Raw genomic sequence first — 22,647 nt, forward strand, 5'->3', positions numbered from 1 at the left:
ACTTTGGTTACTGCAAAAAACAGACGATCTAAAGCACCGGACTTAGACAAATAACAGAAAAAACGCCAGACAACTTAAATGAAAATAACAACAAACAAACAAACTACAATAAAAATAAATTAATGGCTGAAAGTATTGCACCTGATTCCATTCTACTATCTGACTTATATCTTTTCCAACCAATCAATCGATACAAACAACAGTACGGAAATGTGTGCATAAGTCTTAGTGATAGCAGCAGTGCTTCTGACATTTATAAAAATATAAAAAGAGATAAGCTAATAAACAATGTCATTACCACCAGGTATTGCCTTACACACAAAAGAGACAATATGTCTTATATTATCTGCACAGAATGTCAACTAGTTATATCTGCCTCAAAAATGTTGAGATAAAATGGCGCATTAAACATTAATTATTTAAAATTAAAGAAACTACAAGTTGGCAAAATATTAATAACACCTTATAAAAAACATTAAATACTGTCAGTTATTATAAGTAAGACACCTAGTGATTCAATATATTTAAAAGGTCTTACAAAAGCTTTTGAATCACTCAGAAAAATATTATTGAGACGAAATCTTAAAACTTTCCGAATTTCAAGAAAGAAGGATCTCACAGAGAAATTAGAACTTGGATTGGTAACAGAAATGTTATCAACATCATTTGATAAAACACCTATACAAATGAATGTCTGATACAGTAAGGTTGATTGTCTAAAAATTCAACGTCAGAATAAAATAATACAAACACTACATGACATCCCTGTTGGAGGACATATGGAAGTGAACTAAAACTTTTTTAAAAAAAAGATGCACCCATTAAATCTTCTGACAAGATTTCCATTAATACCGTTGGTCAATTTAGAATGACACTAAATGGCGAGAGCCATTCGTTGACTATACAGTGTAACTTGTCTAAATACATAATAGTAGTCCCTGTATCGGATCTAAGATCGAGCACGCATGCCGATGCACTCGTACAAAGTCTAATATTAGTTTACTGTGTTTCTAGAGTAATTTTATGAGACAGATATGATACATTTATATCTAATTTATTGGAACAACTCATGAGAACCGTAAAGACTAATTATCCAACTAAATCAGCATATCATCCTCATACAAACGGATTACTAAAGCAAAGTCATGCTACCTTAGCTGACTTTACAAGAACTTACTTTGGAACTTATAATGACTGGGAAAATTTGACAATTTGGCAAAATTTGCAGCTTTTACGTACAATACGAGTGTAAATGCAGCAAAAAATTTTATGCCCTATGAACGAGTTTTAATGAGATTATCAAGGTTGCTCTTGAAGATACCTAAGGATAAAATATTAGGAGCCTATACATTAAATTTACAAGATCTTATTAAGCGACTTCAAGAAATTAAAATTGTGGCAACAAATCAACAAATAAAAATGAAATAACAACCAAACACAAGATGCGATGAAAAATTAAAACCTCTAAATGTTAAGCTCGGAAATTATGTTTAGGTAAAAAAATCAAAGTACGTTCCCATTAATTTGATCGCTACTATAATGAACCTCTCAAAATAAAAACAGTGTTAGAGAAAAATAATGTGTTATTTAAGAAAAGCGGTGGTTAAATTATATAGACAAACATGCAGGTAAATTAAAACTGTTGTTCAGTTTACAAGTTATATTCATTGCGCTATATTAACATGAACATTCTCTCTCTTACAATAGTAATGCTTTTTTTATCTCTACTATCTCCTTACGTACAAAATCAAAACAAAGACTTTAGCTTGTATTAAGCTTATGTTTACTTTTGTTAACTGTTAGCTATTTTTACTGTATTATTTGAATCTACAGACCCAAAATGCTTGAGACATTTAATTTAAATTCAACTGTTCTGCGCAACAATCGCAACAAAGATTCTCTATTTATGTGACAAATTCTAGATTTTCTGCTGGGTTTTTTACATCCTGGGCTACGGTTCTACATGTATTTAGAGAAAATAGTATCGGATGTGCTTGATCTCTTTGTAAATTGTGCAAGATATCAATCATATTTATATGAAAACGAATAATATGATCCAGGATAGCCTTAGTTGTTCTAAAGTAAGTTGATGAATGAATCAAACATCTGTCAAGAGTAAAACTTTGTCATGAAGTCATTATATCGGCAACTTGTATCAAAATATTCTCGTAGCGTTTCGTAGTGTCATATAGTCCCTTGAATGCAGCTACATAAATTTGACTATATTGCTCATACAATTTAGGGTATTCCCTTTCATTGGCATACAAATTGTTGATGTTAGTGTTCATAACGTTTGTATCATCTTTTATGACTTAGCCAAAAAGTCCTTGAGCAAATGCTTCCAATAATATTCTGAAAGGTGTCAGTCTTTTTGTTCGTATACTGGGAAGTGGAATAATGTTATCTTCTACATGGGTTTTTACAGCATTTATTATGTTCTATAGTGTAGCTTAAAAATTTTTTAATCGCATTATCTTTAAATTCAAGAGGTCTATTTCTATATAGTTAGTACTTTTAGGATAATCAAATTGTAAAATACAGTATTAAAAGGTTTTATTTAATCATTAAGTAGGTATATCCAACATGAATTCATGAATATCAAGCCATATCACTATTATCCAATCAGCTCTTTTAATTTTTGTAAAACCAAATCGTTCATAGAACAGGGTTCGTTTTCAGTGGTTCTATGCTATAGCTGCCATGATAAGCATAGTTTCAATCTGAGCAACCTTCAAGGTCTATTATCATTAGGATGTCCGATATGATCTGCATCTTTGTTTCTTCTTCTCTGACAGATATGTAGAATACAATTCTTACAAGGATACTATTATTAAGAAAATAGTTGCTTACAAGGATACTATTATTGGGAAACTAGATGTATAAATGTTTTAATCAGTTATAAATAAATATGTTATTTTTAATGAACCATTTTACCAATTCTACTCGTAACGTAATAAGCAATCCAAGAGGTAGGTTAATCCTATGATGTTACCAACTTTTTTATGTACGGTAGATAGGAACTGTTTTACAAAAAAGTAGCTTTTCTAGAACTATTGCTTAATTAGCTACCTTTTACAAAAAACCTGAAAGGAATAAGATTCATTGAGTAATCGAGAAGCAATAACTACATATTAAAATTGTCTTGTTTTGTTTATTTAACATCGTAAGAACATTTGTCGTTCAATTCGAATTTTTAGAGTTAGAAGATGGATGTAATTGTAAGTGTTATATGCCACAAGAAATATTGTATGCAATTAAGGTTATTTAGCTATATAAATACGTAGCTCTCTTGTTGCTACATCCGTACCACTTATTTGTTCTGCTAACTTTGAGTCTGACTAACAAACAAGCAAGGAGCTTGTTAACTCTAGCTTTAGAGTTAATTGCTTTAAGTAAACACTTTTACAATGAACTGGGTTTTATTTGGCTGTGCCACACAAATGTCTCAACAGACCCAAGTTGTACCGGCCCAAGTTGTTCTTCCATTGCTCGAAATTTGTATAAAAAAACAAAAACTTAAAGAAAATCTAAATTTGTGCGAAACACGAGTGTTGTGATTTTATTCGTTCCAGGTAAGGGAGGCAAGATGACCAAGGACAAGGGTTTTGCAGAAAAGTTTCAGACAGATAGTGACCAGGAGGAAGTCAACATTGACAACAAAAACATCATTTGAGGTAGGTGATATAAGGAAGTAAAGCACACAAGTCATAAAATTGAAAATCGCAATGGTATACACGCATCCTTGTAAAGTGAAAATTTTTATAATTGGTCAACTCGGTGATATATACCCAAGATGTATGCACATGGTTATTCGTACACTCATATACTCCATTTTATAAAATTTGTGAATTTAGCTACATTTAAAAGGGATAAATAATTTAGTTGTACTTGTGAGTAAAGTTTGTTTGAATAATATTCGGATTCAGAGAAAGAAACAATTTTGATACAATATGCAGATATAGATTTGGTTCTGTAAACCTATCTCCATTATTGCTTTCACGATATTCAATTTTATTCTAAAAAGTTCATTGCATCTACATAAAACAAAAGAAGAAGGCCATTATACATAGGCTTTTGTTTGTCTGTGCCAGCATCGAGCGCTACTCAGAATTTCGGCTAAGTCAATACGTGCGAGTGACAACTCACTGGCCAGTGTGTGAAGAAGACTAAAACTTTTTACAGGAGAAGTAAAAGGCTGGGACCAACAAGTCAACTCTTTGCAGGCGTTAAGTGTACTTGTGTGTGATGAATCAATTTTCTGTGCGTTTTCTGTCTTCGTTGGCCAGGCTGAGCATCTGTTGTATACACTGATACAATGTGTACCTATAATTGTTACTATTATTAATGTTCATTTATTTATTGCAACTATTCGAGTACACGACGTCCTGGCAAATATTTGAAGAAAGACAAAAATATATTATTACTCTTTTTTTCTCCAACCACTGTCGTTTACGCGTGCATGAGTATATGCATGTATACATATTTATTTGGATATGTCTATTTAAACCATATATATCTTACGATGCAGCCTACACTTATTTAACTATGAAAATGAGTAATATTAACAATATAAATAAATAATTTAGTACAGTCAAAAATGTTTACGCGCAGTTGTTGGATCATTTACCCTTATAGTATTAGTACAAGGTACAGAAGAGGGCTTTCAAACTCTGTTAAATGATTAAGAAAAATACTATCAAAAAAAAAAAAGGTTATAGTTAATGATAAACACAAAGGTTACAATATCCTGTAAGAAATACTGGAAAAAGAGAAGCAAAACATAGAAATTTTAAACCCGAGAGATTGAAGTGGTTCCGAATTATAAATACCATGAATCTGGCTTTTTAGCAAAAATGTACTCAGCACTAACATCAATAAAACTGCTTAAAGTGTAAGGAAAAAAATTGGAAAACTCAAAAGGCAGGCTAGAAAAGATAATTATCCATTAGACACGGTAAATACGGTAAAACATTTACATAGATCAAAAATATGGGGATGGGAATGACGGGAGTAAATTGAAAAAGCGCAACGGTCATTTGTAAAAACGGCAATAGAAATAAAAAAAAAGCATACCAGCATAAAAATGAAAGTGGGCAGACATACTTTTGAAGTACTCAAGATAAAGAGCAGGTATCTATTTGTAAAAAATAAAGAGAATGGTGGATGACAGGTGGTCGAAAGTTTGTCTGAAAGAAGGAATAAGACAAATTAGAAACAAAAATGTCACAAAGTGGGGCAACAGTGTAACAAAAAGATTTAAGAGAATAAAGAATAGAAAGGAGAAAACAGGATTATTGAATTATTCTGGATTAAAATTAAAAAAAAAAATCCATAAGAGCATTAAAAATTAGAGCAGACCAGGAAACTCAATTAAATGGAAACAGAAATGATAAATCAAAATACTGTTACTATTACAAAGATGTACTTGTAATAAAATAGATAGAAAATTAGAAAAGAAATAAATGAGTACTTAGTAAGAAGATTAAAAATTTATGACCTTGAGACTAGGAGAAAATAATTAGGAAAAGACGTACCAGATCTGTGTAATACTAATTTACCTATATAATACAGTGTGTGTATCTATGCGCGCACGCGCGCGCGCGCGTGTGTGTGTGTGTGCAGAAGATATTAAAAGAACGAGAAGTTTTCTCCATCACTATAATTTTTGGAAAATCATTTTCTTTGTTCATGCGATCACGTCTATGTTTTAGTACACAAAATAATATAATTTTATAACTGTATGTCCAATTTTCCAGATCATGTTAGCAAAATAATGTAGCCCTTTAAGAATCTGAGTATGAACAAGCTAAATAAATTATATGATTTGGAGTAAGTGAAAGTCTTGCATAGATAAAGATAAATTAAAATAGAGACCATTGAAAGTGTCACATTTAACAGAAAAAAATCTTAAGGGGGTTAGAGCGAAAAACAAATTTCTTACGACAGTATTCGAAAAATTATAATGCGTTTGTTTTCATTACATTACCAACATATTGAAATTTCAGGAACCATAGCGTCACAGTTTTTGAGAAAAAAAAAATAGCAAACTTAGTATCTTATACATAATCTTATCAGAACGTCGTCGCGACATGTACATTTTTACCAACAACTTGGAAAATATTTTTACAAGTCTTTTAAAAAACTAGTATGTAATTGTAAGTAACAATTGAAATAACATATCCAAATTAGAGGAAGCAAGCCGTCACGATTTAAGAAATACTTTAATTACAAATTTTACGAAAATTCTACTGGTATATCTATATACAGCAGATGAAAAATAAAACATGGAGCATAAATTCAATTTTGAAGTATTAATTTTTTATTTCCTCACTTGTTAGTAATCTTCTGCTGTACGATATGAAATAGCTTGCATGATTTATCAAGAATAGTCATAAAATACACTAATTTTTAATTTGAATTCACTTTTGAGACTGGCTGTACCGCTCTAACCCCCTGAAACACTGGGTAGAGAAGAGACAATGAGTTACTTTCATTTAGGATAAAAATATTTCATACATATTTCAAACATTTTTGATCAAGCTTATCAACTTTCACCTGGGGCAAAAAAATACTTTGGAGACGAGGGGCTAAAAGTTGTCTGTTAGACTGTGGGTGAAAAGTTATGCCCTGAGGCACATAGCCGTGGATCCAAAGCAAGTAAGACGATTTTCTTACTGGGAAAATTTTTCTTTATCTTTAGATGTTGACTTTGCTTCTTGTAAAATTAAGCTTAGTAAAATAAAAAAAATATACTTTTTGACTCTTGTGTAGTTTGTGATGCCATCCATGTCATACGTTTGTAACTTTTTCTGTTCTGACAGTTTTATTTTTCTTAAACAAAGAGTAATTTTTTTGCCTTTATTGTTATTGTTATATATTATTGTTCGTTAAGTTTTTTTCTTACAAAAATCATAGTTTTTAGTAGAATTTTAATTTTACAAGTTTTTTTTTTTTTTTTATTCAATCTTTTAGTTATTTACAATTACTATAATAAAAGACAACGAAGTTCCAGGTGCTTGGTGTGTGGTGAGCTTTGCTAGCTGATGTTATGGTCTACAAATAGCTGGTACCTTATATTACTGAGTAATTGCCTATTGGTGTTACTTAAATTATAAAGATTATTTCGGCCTGTTCGTGATCCATTAATTATTTTATAGTTTCTAGCTTCACTAACTCTGTCGTTTTTTAAATAATAAAATGTTATGAGAAAAACTTTTTCCTATTATGAGCATGAGGTTAGGACGTTTATTGAGTGAAAAAGCTAGTCCTTTATTGATTTCTCCGTTAATTTATTAATTTGTTTGGTCAACAATTTTGCGTATTGGTATTTTATCAGGTTATATTCAGGTCATAAGGTTAAAAGTAGTGTTTTTTTTCGTTATTTACAGTTTCTAAGGAAGTTTAACTGATTTAAGTTTATCTTATACTTAGATAACTATTATTTAAAAGGCCAAGCTGATATCTTAACAGAAAGTGTTTAAGTTATAGGGGTGAATACACAATTGTTGAACATTTAAATTTTCTAATAATCTTACGTCTGACAACTGCTTTTGACCTTTTTTAAAATTACTAAAATTTAAAATAAATGTCCATAAGCAAAATCTCACATTATTCTTAGATATATAAAGTAGATTAAAATGAGTAGAAAGAAAAATAGAAATCATATTAACAATTGCATCTGTAAATTACATACCAAACTTACACACACCCACATACACACACGTATACACAAGCTTTCTGTTTTCTTGTCTGTGAATTTCCTGAGGTACAGGTATGACCAAGAAAGAAGATAACGTAATTTAACTTTATTTTAAAATAGTATATAATATTTTTGGCTTGATCTTCGTCAAAAATAAAGTAAAAATAATTGACTTTTTCTAAAAGACGATTAACTTATGGCCTTATTTTCTCACTATCACTATTGTGAGTTTTGTTTTATAATTTATTATCCTAATTTTCCGTCTTCATATATCGTAAAAAATATAAGATTAACTTTTTTTTCCAACCTTACTTTAGCGAGCTTTTTTTTTTTTATAATTCTTATTTTACGATCTTCACCTTATTTTTGAACACTTTTTTTCGTATTTATTCATTTATTCATAAATTTATTTGTACGTATTAATACACTCAGATGCAGCTAGTCTAAATATAATATATACTGAAAATTTTTAGGCTAGTAATGGAAAGAAATTCGTATCGAATATATTATTCGTGTGACAACTCCAAAGAGTATCATGAATATGAGCTTCAATATTTGGAAATACATCCTAAATTTATCGATGCCATTAAAAAAATCATTCTACAGTTTCCTAGTTTCATAAAAGTTAAAGATCTTCCCATCAAAAATCATAATTATAAGGTAAATAAAGAAGCTTTTTACTAATTTCTGTTTTTTAATAGATTTATGCATTCTTATAAATTGTAGGTACAGTTTGTGTCGGACCTATGGGAAAAAGGTATCCTTGTATGTGAAAAACCTTTCTTCTGACTCGTACAAAAAACTGTGTACCATGATATTGAATCATATATAGATTGAGATACTGTCACTAAAAAAAAATTTTTTGAACATTCAATAGCACACAAATTATTGTGGAATAGATGGCAAGCAGAAAAACTTATTATTCAGTGGTTATGAGTTCCAGTTTCCTTCCTATTGAGCCTTCATGTTTTGAAATGCTGTGCGTTGGAGATGATTGAAATGCTGTCACTAAATACAGTCTTTTTAACATTGAATAGCACATAAGTTTACGTGGAATTAATGGCAAGCAAATAAATCTGTTATTTAGTGGTTATAAGTTCCAGTTTCCTTTCTGCCTTGCCTTCATATTTTAGTTTTATACAAATAACTTTTATGCCGATAATGCCAACAGATGACCAAACAAAGGACTAAACAAAAAACGACATTGTAAAACAAAAATGTATGTTTAACTTTTTATTTGTTTATTTATTATTAAATATTCGCACATGTATTATCAATCGAATGAAAAAATAAATAAAAAAAAAAAAAAATTATTTTCAATAAGAGGACTCCAATAACAGTGAAAATGATACGAAGAATTAATAAACTCCAAGGGCTTACTGTTCAGTCTTTTATTAAGTTGGCAACGTTTCGACTGCACGTAAGGCAGTCCTTTTCAAGTCTAAATTATGTAGAGCAACGTCTACTTAATATTAAATAATATCTATATCTGCTCTAATATAACCGACTGACTTTTAAGCTGTCTGAATATTCGTTTTCAACTTAATAAAAGACTGAACAGTAAGCCCTCGAAGTTTATTAATTCTTCGAAAAATTATTTTATTAATCAATACTAGTTACTAAATGTATTCTGTATGTAGGTGAAAAATATAATCAGGTAAGAAAATTTATTGCAAAATGTGTATGGATTTCTCTGACATTGTAATTGTGTGATCATTTTATTTTTCATTTTATCATGTCTTGCTACATTTACGGGACATTTTTGTACGAATTCTCCTCAAGCAGCAAAATACTTTATTGCATTTCGTAAGAAGTTACCCTTCTATTTTGTGATCATGCTAGAACAATTATACTTTATCTTACATTTTCTTAACAGTTTATGATGGTAACCTTGTCTTTTTGGAAAAAAAATCAGTGACCAAACTCCTATACTACGTTATTGCATTTTTACTTTTCATTAGTACGGCCTTAAAAGGTTACTTAATTAAAATTCAGTCATTTTGTTGTTTAGTCGCACTACAGCTCATACGGGATGGTACTGCATCATTTTCATTTTTTATATAGGACGGTACTGCATCATTCTAATTTTTGTAAGAAGACCATTAAATTTATGTTTGTTATAGAATTTTTTTGTATCATATAATCTGTAAGAAACTGCTAATTTAGTCAACGAATATTTATGAAAACATACATTGGTACTTGAAAGTATTGATTCTAACGCCCTCTTGTCACAGTCAACGTAAGGTTTACGTAAAATCCGTAAGAAGGCAATGTGAAATTCACCTATAGTAGGATAATGGTTATACATATTATTACTTAACATAGCAAAGTGTTATTCACTCTGTTATACATCGTTAGACCGTTATGAAAAATGTTGACTGGAATGCTGTTCTTAACAAAAATAGATTGAAAAATGTTTTACAAAATATGATACTTACAATTTTTTTTAATATTATGTATACAAATTTATCATTACTTATTGTACATTTCAATGAAAACCATAAATCAAAATTAGATTATAATAGTACCAAAGATAAAACAAAAAAGCATTTACAAAAAAATTCCTCGACAAAGCTTGATACAAAACTTATAGTCTGGTGATGCTGGCTGCACCATTAATACACAACTTGATAATAATAATAACTATTGGTCTATAAGAGGTATCAAATTACCATGAAACGATACGCAGAATAATAAACATTGTAACTTGGTCTACGAGAATTGCACTTCAAAGTCACAAGCTATGTGCCATTCACTCCAAATAAATACGTATTCTTATATATTTTAAGTGTATATATTAACGTGGATTCTACGTAGGCTCCATAAATTATTTTTATTCAACAAGTAACATTCAATTGATTTGACACGAACGTGGAAACGTGGATTTCACGTTAACTATGCATGAAAGTATTTACAAAAAAATTCTTACGTGAACGAGTCTACGTTACATTGATTGCATTTTATTAATTGCGCATCTCGTATATTCCTTATATTTACCATCTAGCTGTATTATTTTTTTCATTTCTAATTACCCTTCTTTTGGCATACAAGTCTCTCCTACAGGCCCCTTGCGAAGTTTCTCTTAAAAAAGTTGGCCATCTACTCGGTAAAAAATATAAGGACGTATTTTGTGGTCATAATTTCTGACCATAAAGTATGGCAAAAATATATGACCTATATATTAGCTTTGGTACATTATTGCCTAAAAGTTATGGGCGAAAAAATGGCTAAAACCCAGTCATGAAATTGGAGCATCGTTATTGATTATTTTTAATACACATTCTTTCTCGTACTTTTTAGTTACGTAAATCTTGTTGTAGTCTGTTTGTATATAAGTAATGATAATGTTGTTAAGTTGCTATAACTGTCATAATAGTACTAAAAATTATAAATTTAAGTAACAATTAAATCCAAGACAACTAGACTTACCATTCAATAAATTAATTTGAATTAATTACCTTGACATGAGAATATCGTAGAAAAATTTCGTATAAAAAAAGAATTATAAAGTGATGAGAATTGTAAGTATATATCTTATGAACAAAATTTTGACTACGAATATTACATATGTCTTGACTTACACATTTTTTAATTAATAGTACATCTTATATTACTTTAAAACATTAAACATAAAGCTTTGGCTCAGCAACGATACATAAATATTACTTATCAGACGTGAAGTCAGATAAATGAAAATAATGCAATTAGCAATTAAGACAATAAAAGTTACTTAGATTGATTTTCGTAATTGGGTTCGAATTTTTCTTGAGGTTCTTCTCCAGCATCGTTCTGACAGTCTTCTAAATCACTTTTATCTTCTTGAAACTCTGAAAATATTTTATATAGACATATATATTATCTACTACTATAAAAAATAAAAAAGTTGACATGTTAATCTTTCATTCACATCATCTCCTTTGTTTAAGTTATATGTATTACTGAACTCTAATGAGATACCCACATCTTTTAATTCATTTATATATTTTTTTCCTCCGATTTACTTGAGTCACCTATTTTCAGCTCTTGCAGTATGCTATCGCTTACAATATTTTTTTTTCTTTAATTAAAAAAAAAAAATCAAAATAAGAAGTTTTTAAAATTTCATTTACTAATAACAGTTGCAGGAATTACTCTGGATAATCTGATTTTTTTTCTAGTGAAAGCCTTATAAGGTGTAAATTTTCTTTATTCAGGACGAGCTATTGATAAGATCATTGTTCAAATAATCTGTTTCCTTTTAAATACAGTTCTACTGCCAGTTCTTTATGAATACAGATAAAGTTTGATTTGTTTCAGCAGAATTTTGTTCTAATGTATAAGTTTAATAATGTATCTATATCTTCGATAAGTATTTTTTGTTTGTTTATGTATGTACAATTTTCGCAAACTTGATCATTTAAAAATAAAAATATCTATTAATTTTATTATTTTTGAATGATACTTACATGCGTCGTCAGACACGTGAAATCTTTAACTTTTCTTGTTACATCATCAATGGACTCACTGATATAAGGTGCATTATGTTTAGGGACTATGTCACCACTAATGTCGACAGCTAAATAAGATGGTAACTTGTTACTCTGTAAAGCGGTTGTAATCAGATTTTTCTGAGTATCGAGTATTCATCGGTCATCCATAACTTTCTGTGCTTTTTGCTTGATTATATCGACTCATTTTCTCAGAAGTTTTTGATTTCAAGTTCTTTTTAGTGTTTTTCACAGATTTTTAAATCTTTTTCATATAAAGATATACTTAGATTCATTAGATTCCGTAGACAGAAATAACATATTCAAGAAAAAAAATTTATTAAATGTGAGTAAGAACACATATTTTCACTGTCGAATACGTTGCGCTTTGATGATGATTTATTGTGCTTTATGGTTTCTGGATATAAGAAATCGATGATTTTGGATGTTAGCTTGCTTACCTGTACATATATTTTACTAGCGGCTCCCCGTCTCAGCTTTGCCCGAGACTCACTGAGAATGGAACACGGTAGTGTGTTAACATGTAATGTAAAACGTTTTCAGTTAAGGAGGTTTGGGAGTATCATTCAGAGAGGTGAGGAACAGGGAGTCCCCCCTGCCCGCGCATCTGGGCCCCATTTACCGCGCACCTCCTCTTGCACTCTACAAACCTGAAACTGTACGACTGTTACTGCTTATATTTTTTAAAAATGCCTGGCAAGGCTTCATTTTTTTATCAAACATCTTCCTTTTGTACCAAGTTATCTATGAAATTTTTTTTTTTTAATTTCAACACGTTTAAAATATATCTTGATTTCAATTAAAAAGCAAACCTAACATTGCTCTCTCATCACAGACCATATTAAACTGTCAATGTTTCATAATTTTTTGTCGAAAATTTGCCTTAGTGAAAAATCTGAAAAAATTCATGTGCACTCCTCACATGCTCAAATATCATACACATTCTTTTTGGCGCGATGATGGAGAGCTTGACTCTAAAGTTGGCTGAAGTACTGGAGTAGGTTGTGATCTGGCTAGATACGTCTCCTGCTATTCCACCGGAGACATTGACGTTCCGAACGCCTATTTTCCCGTTGCACTCGGTTATTATGGCGATTCGGGGTAAAACCATAAAAGTAGAGTGTCATCCATAGCCGGAATGCCCAGCTGCACGACGAACTACTCTGTTCTTGGTGTAGTGCCGATGATCGACTACGATAATCGTCAACTCGATGGGGCATCTTATAACCACTCTTCACTATCTTTGATTGTGGGTGCCTTTAATTTTACCCCGGCGCCACCTAGTGGCTCCTACTAAACTAAAGCACAAAGCTAGCTTATTTTAGAGAAACTTTAAGCTTATTTATCGCTACTGTAATCAACTTTTTCAAGAAAAAAACTATGCGAAAACCATTTCGGAATCATCAAGAATCAGTATGCAAAATTTCAGCAAAATCGGTTTAATAGTTTTCATGGTTAGCGATTATAACGGTTTTAGCAACTTTGTTTTATATATTAGTAAGATTTGTTTATGAATGTGTACGTGCCTTATATTTAATGTCGATAAATTTTGAGTAGTCAAATTATATTGTGAATCCGATACTTTATTATTTTTTAAGGTTTTCTACCAAATTCAGATTATTTCAGATACTTTTTTTTCTTTATCAGAAACATATTTATAGGCCAACTATGCAACAGCAACTGTACCTCTCATATTTTTCAGAGGGACAAAGATATTGCTTACCAGGAATTTGAGTTCTTGTCTTATTCCTGCATTATATTTTTAGTAATTCAATTTGGCTACTGCTACAACATCAAAAAATAATAAAATTATTGTACTCACGTAAATACTTTCAGACATTTGCAGGTATGCAAGTTTTTTTCCAATTTTTACACAAAAAATCATAACATGGTAAGGATTATTATACAAATTTTTCATAAAATCTGTATGATTTTTTTGTTTAAATTACTTTATCTTATCAGACGTGACAACAATAGATTTAACCGTTCTATTATCTTTAATAATAGTCATAACAGCAACACTGTACTGCTGTTCTTCTTGATTTAGAACCGCTTTTTTGATGACATCTTTGCTTTCGCTTTTATCCGTGCTCTTTTAATTTTTCTTTCTCATCCTTTTTGTTAGCAGCATCCGTCGGAATGGTTTTTTAATAAGTAAGATCGCATAGTTAGAAGAAACACTGACAAGTAAAAATTGTTAAAAGTGTCTTTATACTCATGTTCATCAAGCTGGTATTGATTTTTTGTGAATCAGTGTCTATATATCTATAAATGGCTCGGGTCTCAAGCATGGTGGCATATTTCACTAGCCCTGTTCTATTTTTCTGTTACACCCGTGTGACGTTTCAGTTACAATACGTACATTATGCGTACTATTCCAAGGGTGCATGATGACCTTAGTGGTGTTTGCTAGATGGGCATTCCATCAATTTAACAATGTCTTACCATACGTTATGTAATCAACTAAAGTTATAGATAAGTTGTTAAAAACTCTGTAGAGGTTTGAATGTGTAATGAAGTAATAGCCCCGATTTTTTCTACCACGCATTGATTGACAGCATCAAAATGTTCAATTTTTGCATACCCACAACCACTACTAACAAACGAGTTATAAGTATGTCAGAAGTCTCAGGGGCTGTAGTGCGTAACTTATCATATGATTCAGGGGTCGTCGTGCGTAACTTTTTTTTTCATCTGAACAAACTTATTCTTTACTTAAGTATGTCTTAGGATGTCTTAAAGATACAATTGAGATACTTATCATCGTCAATGAAGTTATGCACATCGGCTCCTGGACAAACTTAACTGTTTTTAAATGCATTTTTTAATGTCTTCAAGGCAAAAACGTGATGCTATACATCGTTGAAAAAGTTACTAAAGTTAGGTGTGGTTGTGGGTACACAAAAATTTATTATTTTGACAGCCCCTATTGCCTCATCTATTAGAAAATAAAAAATTCTTTTCCTTCTTTTTTTCTCCCCCTTAGTTGTACTTAGAATTTTCTTTCTCTTTCCTTTGACACACACACACATGTACATATACATATATATATATAGATATATATACATTTAACAATTTAACTTTTTTTTAACGCATCTTTTTTTTCTCTTTTACAATTAATTTCTTTTTTTCCTCGTACTACAACTGAAATTTTTTTTTCTATTTTTAACATGTTATTAAAATTTTTTATCCTTTCTCTCTTTTTCTCACTCTTTTCTTTTCTCCTTTTTTTCTCTTTTTTTCTGCTCTTTTCCTATCATTCACTTGTTATATAGCAATGAGGTTCAATAATTGGGATTTGGACTTTAGTTTTATGCAAGTTTAAAGTAAGGAGACGAGTTAGTAGCGTTAGACCCAATAATGGGTAGGCAAGTAGTCAAGTGAATAGTAGAGGCACTACCTGAAGAACGTATGATATAATATTCCAAAAGTCTTAACCTAGTGTATCTTGGACCACCGACAGATGTATGATACAGCCCCGTGAGAAATCATACAAGACAAAATCACAACAGCCCAAAAAATAGATGTTCTCATTCAGAGGATTAATTGTATCCGACTGTTCTTGACAGGTAGGCTAGAATTACCGCACCCACCCTTACTACGAATGTTTGGCAGGGATATACGTCGTACTGTGTTCCAATTAAATACAACTAGTGAACCATAGAAGATGGAAAGTTTTAATCGGGACAGAAGTACCTTTGGAGACGTGGTTGGACGACAAGTTAAAAGGAATTTATATAATCAAATGTCACCACTAGGATTATCCGATGAGCTACTGCATCACTAAGCAAGTTGCATCATACGGTGCACACAAATTAAACAGAATGTACAGCTCTGACCCAAAAGATTTACTCACGGAAAAGATTCACATCAGACGAGCACAGATAGAGTGAAGTGACCACGGGTTGTTTGGTCAGTTGTTGGGGGATGGGAGGATAAAATAAACCAATACCACTGAAGAAGATTTAGGTGTAGGTAGAAATGACAACTCAGGAAGATGAAGAGAAGACTATATCTGGAAGAAATAAAACGAGGAAATCAAAAGAAAAGCGCGTTATATCCACAAGCTTAATTGATGGTTCGCCAGCTACAGAAAATAAAGTAACAGACCCTTCAGCCAAATACGTTCCGAAATAATTTACAAACTGTCCTTTGAACAGAATACAGGTTGAATCAAAGTATCTTACTACCGTCAATACACCTAAGAAATACTAATGACTTAAGACACTGTGTAAATAATAACTACTCCTTAGAAATAATGTGCCCACTCCCTCCTGCACATGCATGACATCTCGAGAAGACACACTTCAGATTATGAACGAAACCAGCAAATGAACAGGCAGTTGGATCCGTACCAGGTGGACAATCGGCATAACCAAGTAAACAGGCAACGGAGTGGTCCAGATTTTAGGTGAGAACTGCAGACTGTAGATATATCTCACAAATGGGGGATAGAATTCCGAAACACAAGAAGGGACGATCTGGAAGGATTTATAGTAAAGCTGTGTGAGTATACGTTAACATATAGATTAATAATAGAAGATGTAGTACGTGCCTTACCTGGTATACCGAACACTGAGAAAAACCGCTAGTTCTAAAAAATGAAATTTTCGTGGACTTTAATCTTGAAAATAGCAGAGGCCTTTTGACTACAATTTGATATTGAACAGTTGCAGGATCAACTCTAAAAAGAGATTGATAGGCGTATGCATGGATCAAATGAAGATGTATCGGCCTATCAATTGAAAATCCTAACTCCTATCGATCAAGTAAACCCTTCTTTCACTCTGGAACAGCAAGTCATTAGAGCGTATAAAAACCTGCACCCTAGTTATTGAGGCTGAATAAATCGGGTCCACATTCAAAATTTAACAGACTTTATAGTGCTAGAATAAAAATTTAATTAAAAGTCAAGACAAAGATTATCGACTTCCTCCCGTATCCAAAGAATCCCTTTTCCCTTTACAGGCTATCAGTCAAACCAAGCAAGCTAAGTCAACGGCTGAGTAGGATCTCAACGGAAACAGGTTCAGCAAAGATGATCAAAAGGGCGTAAAATTGAGCACTTTCTTTGTTTGCAAGTAAGATGGACACTGGGTGGCAACAAAATAAGTCCATGGAAACTTACAGATGCTGACGGACTATAAGAAGTGTTATCTCTCAACAGTAAACCAAGATACTTTCTCAACTTAAATATTAATGAGACCAGGGTATCTGCTTTAATCTGTAGTGGGGTGGCCCATTGTTACTTCGGTAACAATTCTTCAAAAAGATTTTCATTTCATTGCAAGGCACCATTGAAGTCGACCAAGAAATAGGTAGTACAAACGATTCCATCAAGTTTGAACAGGCAGAGGGCCTAAGATATGAAGCAATCCTAGGTATTGATTTCTTACGCCAATTCAAATTTCAAATAGATTACGACACGAACTTATGGAGTCAAGATGAGTTAATAGGGAAAAAGTTCTATCCAATAGTGGAGGATTCTTTTTGTTTTTTGGCTACAGCAGCAGTTAAAGGATTACATCCCCTGTCTTCTAAGGAATAAGATGAATTGACTCTACTTTTGGCTAAACACATACCACCACGCCCCGAAAAGCTAGATGTCACGACTGCAGCCAAACATTGAACAAATATGCAAGGTTGGTCGTTAATTAAACAGAGATCACGTTGATACGCACCTGAGGTGTTGCAGGTAGCAAATGATGAGATTAAGAGGCTTAAACAGGAAAACATTATTAAAGATTGAAAAAGCGCCTGGTGCAGCTGTCCATTACTAGCTCCAATGGCTAACAGAAAATTTCGATTGTGCATCGATTACAGGAAGTTTAACGAAATCACCAAAAAGAATGCACACCTGTCTATACGTACATGGATACTATAATAATAGTCTTGTACAACTTTCATGGCCACAAGAAGTGGTACGACTGGCGTCTTGAACGCTCTTAAGGACGCTAACTTCGTTATAAATTGGGAGGTATCTAAGTTTAAATATGCCGAGGTAAAATACCTGTGGTATAAAATCGATAAATATGGATGAATGGTTGACCCTGATAAGCTCAAAGCAAGGGTTGAGTTTCCAGCTCCAACAAAACTAAAACAACCTAAGCGATTTATTGGTATGATTAGTTGGTACGCCAGCTTTATTAAAAGACTAGCTGATCTTAAGACACCACTAACAAATTTTATGTCTATAGCCTTCAAATAATAATGGACCATCAAACAAGAGCAGGCATTCAAGAAGTCAAAGCAGACTTTAACTGAGGCACTCGTTCTTGCAAGGCCTGATTTTTTAAAACAATTTGTTACAAAATACTGCTAGTGACTATGCCATAGCAGGGGTACTTACTCAGGAATTTGATGGAAAGGAACATTATATTCGTCGTGTAAGCAGGATCCTAAGTACAGCCAAACATAATTATACGGTAACAAGAACAAAAATGCCTAGCAGTACTTTGGTTGGTATACTGCCTTAGAGAATATTTTCAGGGAGAAAACTGAACAGTGATAACTAACCACAGTAGCCTTTTATGGTTAAACAAGCTCAAGAATCCGGTAGATAGGTTAGATCGTTAGAATACATGGCAGCATGAGGTAATGTTATCTCGACTACCCCTACGAAAGACGTTTGGTATACGAGGCGTATCAAGTCAGTAAAGCGGACTCCCCATAAATTCCCTAATTGGAAGATTTTAAAAGGCACATTGTGGTACCACAAACTTATAACTTTCATAGATCCTGTAATGTCAGATCTAGATGCGTGAAAAATTATCATTTCAAAATAAGCAAGACTAAAAGCATTACAGAAAGCGCATGCAGAGTCGCAGGCTGCGCATTTGAGAGTTGACAAGATATATTTGCGCCTAATTATGTACCATTATTAGCCAAGATGCTACCATGACATTACCAGATATGTGAGGAAGTGTCAAGAATGTCAGAGGGATAAAGTTCTACAGCAGATTCCTGCAGGTTTAATCGGGGAACGAAACATCGATTTACCCTGGATAGAAAAGGTTGCTAATATACTCGAGCCAAAACCGCTGTCTACGACCGGATATCCTAGTTTTTCAGGATCTTCTTACAAAGTATGTGGGATTGAAACCCCTTCAAAAAGTAGATGGCAAGAACGTTAGTAAATCCTTTAAGGATCTAATTTTCAACCGGAAGTAAGCCCCAAAATACACACTCACGAATAATAGGACTGAGTTTCTAATAAGGAGATCAAACAAACGTGTGCCAACTTAGGTGTCAAATATACTACAATACCACTGTATTCCACTTCCAGACTTGGACAAGGTAAAGGAGAGGCAGTGGCTGAGGTGGGAGGAACGGCTAAGCCGACAACAATCGATCAATCCGATTCTGGTCCAGGCGATTAGAATAGATGAATGCCTTCCTAGGGAAAAAAAGCATTTAGCTATGTCATCACGATCCGATATTCCTACCCCCTCTCCCCCCCCTCAGTATCATCATGAAGCAGCCAGAGCCAGTGTGAGACCTAGTAGAAAGAGAGGTAGCCCAAGTATTGCCTGATCATGAAGGCATGGACAGGGGGTGAGCTTAACTGGTGAATGCTCAAAGGGTGATCCATTGGTAAACGAGGAGATGGTCCAAGAATGGCCTGACCAACGGGTCACGGTTGAGAAAACTTAGTCCGCCAATAATCAAGACTTCCAGGTCACTCTTCCTGCCCTCATGTCGTTGACGGTGATAAGGCCTGCCAACTTCCCACACCCAGCCACTGGCAGTACCTAAAACTCTTCGCCGATCCCAATAAAAGAGGCAACGGCAACGCCAGAACTAGTTTTTGAGCCTGACTATTGGGGATAAGGAAGGTCGGGACACAGGTTCATGCGCTGTTACTGGCCTAGAACCTGGAAGTTTTGCCATCGGTGTGATACCCGATGTGTAACACTGGCACAGTGTCTGGACTGCCTGGAGAATCCTGGCTAGATGAATGGTGAGCATCTCTTGCCAAACAGGTGTGCCGTAACCCCTATCACCCCCAATGATTTTTTTTTCTCTACTTCTTCATTGTTGTTAAATATGTATCCGTTAGCATAACGTTTTTTACGTTCATTAGTTTTTTAAAAATTATTCTTTAATTTTTAGGTTCATTCGTACATATTATACTTGGAATGGTCTGTTAATGTTAGTCTTGGTAGTTTTTTTGGTTTACATCGTTTGATTATGTTTTTGTGTTAAAATCTTAGGGAACCTTTTATATTTTTTTTTCTCTCTTTGGAGAGATATTTTATAAATGTTTACTAATAACTGGCTATTTTAATTTAACGATTCTTATTTTTGAAAAAAAATCCCTTAGAGACAGTTATTAATACATCTTTCATTCAACTTAACTTACAACAAAATATTATAGTACAATACCCTTGTTGATAATAGTGGACACGTATGGCACCAATAGCTCTCCCTAAACCACAAACAATGTGTGACCAGCTGCTAGCAATTACCAGTCAAGGTATTGGCTGAATTTCGGCACCAGGAGGCTTTGTGGCAAATTACAAGGACAGAGTTTTGATTCCTTCGAATTGTATATAAAAAAACCTTTATTCTCTCACGGACAATTAAACGTTGCTTTATCAAGATGTAAGAATCCAAAAATAATTTTTATTCAAATTGAATCCGAGAATAAACTAGAAATTGAAAATATTGTTTGGTAAGAAATTTTTCAGTGATTGAAAAATATTCAACTTCAAGGGTCGTCATATTTTAACAGACATATGTTTATTTTAAAAAACCATGAAAAAAAATATGTGAAAAATGTGGAAAGGATTTTAAAAGAACAGATAAGTTAAAACAACACATGAAATGTCACAGCATTAAATTAACAAAATGAATAATTATTTCAAAAGCTTGATTGTGTTTGTCTATTTAATTATACTTGCTCCAGAACTCTGTCTTTTTATAAATAAAGTCCTTAGTTAATCAAGAATTTTATACGTGGGTAAAGTACAGATTGACCAGAAAGAGATTCGAAATGTAAAAGTTTAATCAAGTTGAGCAAATAATGGTCCTTCAGAGATATATAGTGAGTAAAAAGGAGATAATAGACAGAGGGGGACCTATGATCTGTGACTTAAAAAACCCTAAAAACGAGGTATGACCTGGGTACTAAATTACGTATATCTTTTAACATTTGAGATGGTAAAATATTCTATAAATAAGTATTTTTGGAGGGAGATGGAGAGGGAGCGAGGGGGATCTGAGAGAGAGTGAGGGGAAGGTTACTTAAATACAATTTGATCAAAAATGACGTGTAAAAACAAGAAAATAACTATGTGAATCAAGGGGAAGCTGAGGGGGAGCGGAGAAAGCAAAGTGGCTGAGACTTACTTTCGTGAATACAACTATATAATATAGGGATATATATATACGTTAGTGGCTTCGCCCCCCTGCGCGGACTGCGTGCCAACCCCCATTACAGAGTAATAATATAGTATCAGCCGTAAGTTGTTTAGTTACAGGTGTTTGTACTGCCATTTATGGATTCAGAGGTTTATCAACCTATTTTAATTTGGTTAAATTGAACTGGTGAAAAAAAAAAAACCTACTAAGGGTGAGCTGAGCAGACTAAAAATCATACAACTATACTTTTTCCATCACATCATAGTTAAGTTCAAGAACAATATATTTAATGCGATCACCTTTCGTACGCTGAAATTTCAAAGCAATACGCAAATGTTAAGAGCTGAATGTATTAATTTCTTCATCAAAATCATTATTCGGTATTCGAAATAATTTTTCTCCTTATTAAAAGAAATAACCTATGATTCTACTGTTAAATTTCGAAAACGTGGTTCATCACATGCACATCTTCTCGTAACACTACAACCTAACTATTAATAATTTGACTTAAAAATATTAATAAAATTATATCAACTTAAAAACCTTTAAATAATAAAAAACTTTCCAAGCTGGTTACTAAACACATGCTTCACGTTGCTTTTGAATAATGCCCATATTTAAATACATCCAATACCATACCTATACAAGATGTTTCTAAACTATTAGCTGACACAACATTGTTAAAAAATGGTCATCCCGAAGATATCAGAATTAATAATATTTCGGATAATTACGTATATTAAAATGAAAATTAACATAAATTTATAGTTGATAATGGTTGTACGGTAAAATAAAATTTTGTTAATGTGATATACAAAGTGACATGTTAAAGTTGGACAGCCTATTGTAAGTTGAGTAAGCAATAATACCATGGCAAAAATGACACTTTAGAGTAATTTGAAGATACTATTCTTCATAAAATTAATAATAATAATGTGGGAATCCCAGTTAAAAAAATAAAAAAATAATTTTTACAAATATTGACCAAATAGCGAATTAGTTATGTTTTTCGTGTTTTTCGTTGAATTTTGACGTGGGGTACACTTTATCATAACTATAAAAGTGACTTTGCTTTTGCAAGGAATTGATTTAAAAAAT

General features: G+C 32.5%; 1 protein-coding gene across 1 annotated transcript in view; it reads left to right on the forward strand.

Annotated features, from left to right (window-relative positions):
* The window catches only part of NO66 (Bifunctional lysine-specific demethylase and histidyl-hydroxylase NO66), a 400,564-nt gene extending 391,606 nt beyond the window's left edge, over positions 1-8,958 (forward strand). The window contains exons 5-6 of the mRNA XM_089589215.1: positions 8,173-8,359; positions 8,426-8,958. Coding sequence (XP_089445341.1) covers positions 8,173-8,359; positions 8,426-8,488 — 250 coding nt within the window. The 3' untranslated portion in view covers positions 8,489-8,958. The remainder of the gene's footprint in view (positions 1-8,172; positions 8,360-8,425) is intronic.
* The last annotated feature ends 13,689 nt before the right edge of the window (positions 8,959-22,647 follow it).

This window comes from Copidosoma floridanum, unplaced genomic scaffold, assembly GCF_036245765.1.
Source record: "Copidosoma floridanum isolate Cflo_tuat_1 unplaced genomic scaffold, Cflo_Japanese_pri ptg000008l, whole genome shotgun sequence".
NCBI classification, from domain to species: domain Eukaryota; kingdom Metazoa; phylum Arthropoda; class Insecta; order Hymenoptera; family Encyrtidae; genus Copidosoma; species Copidosoma floridanum.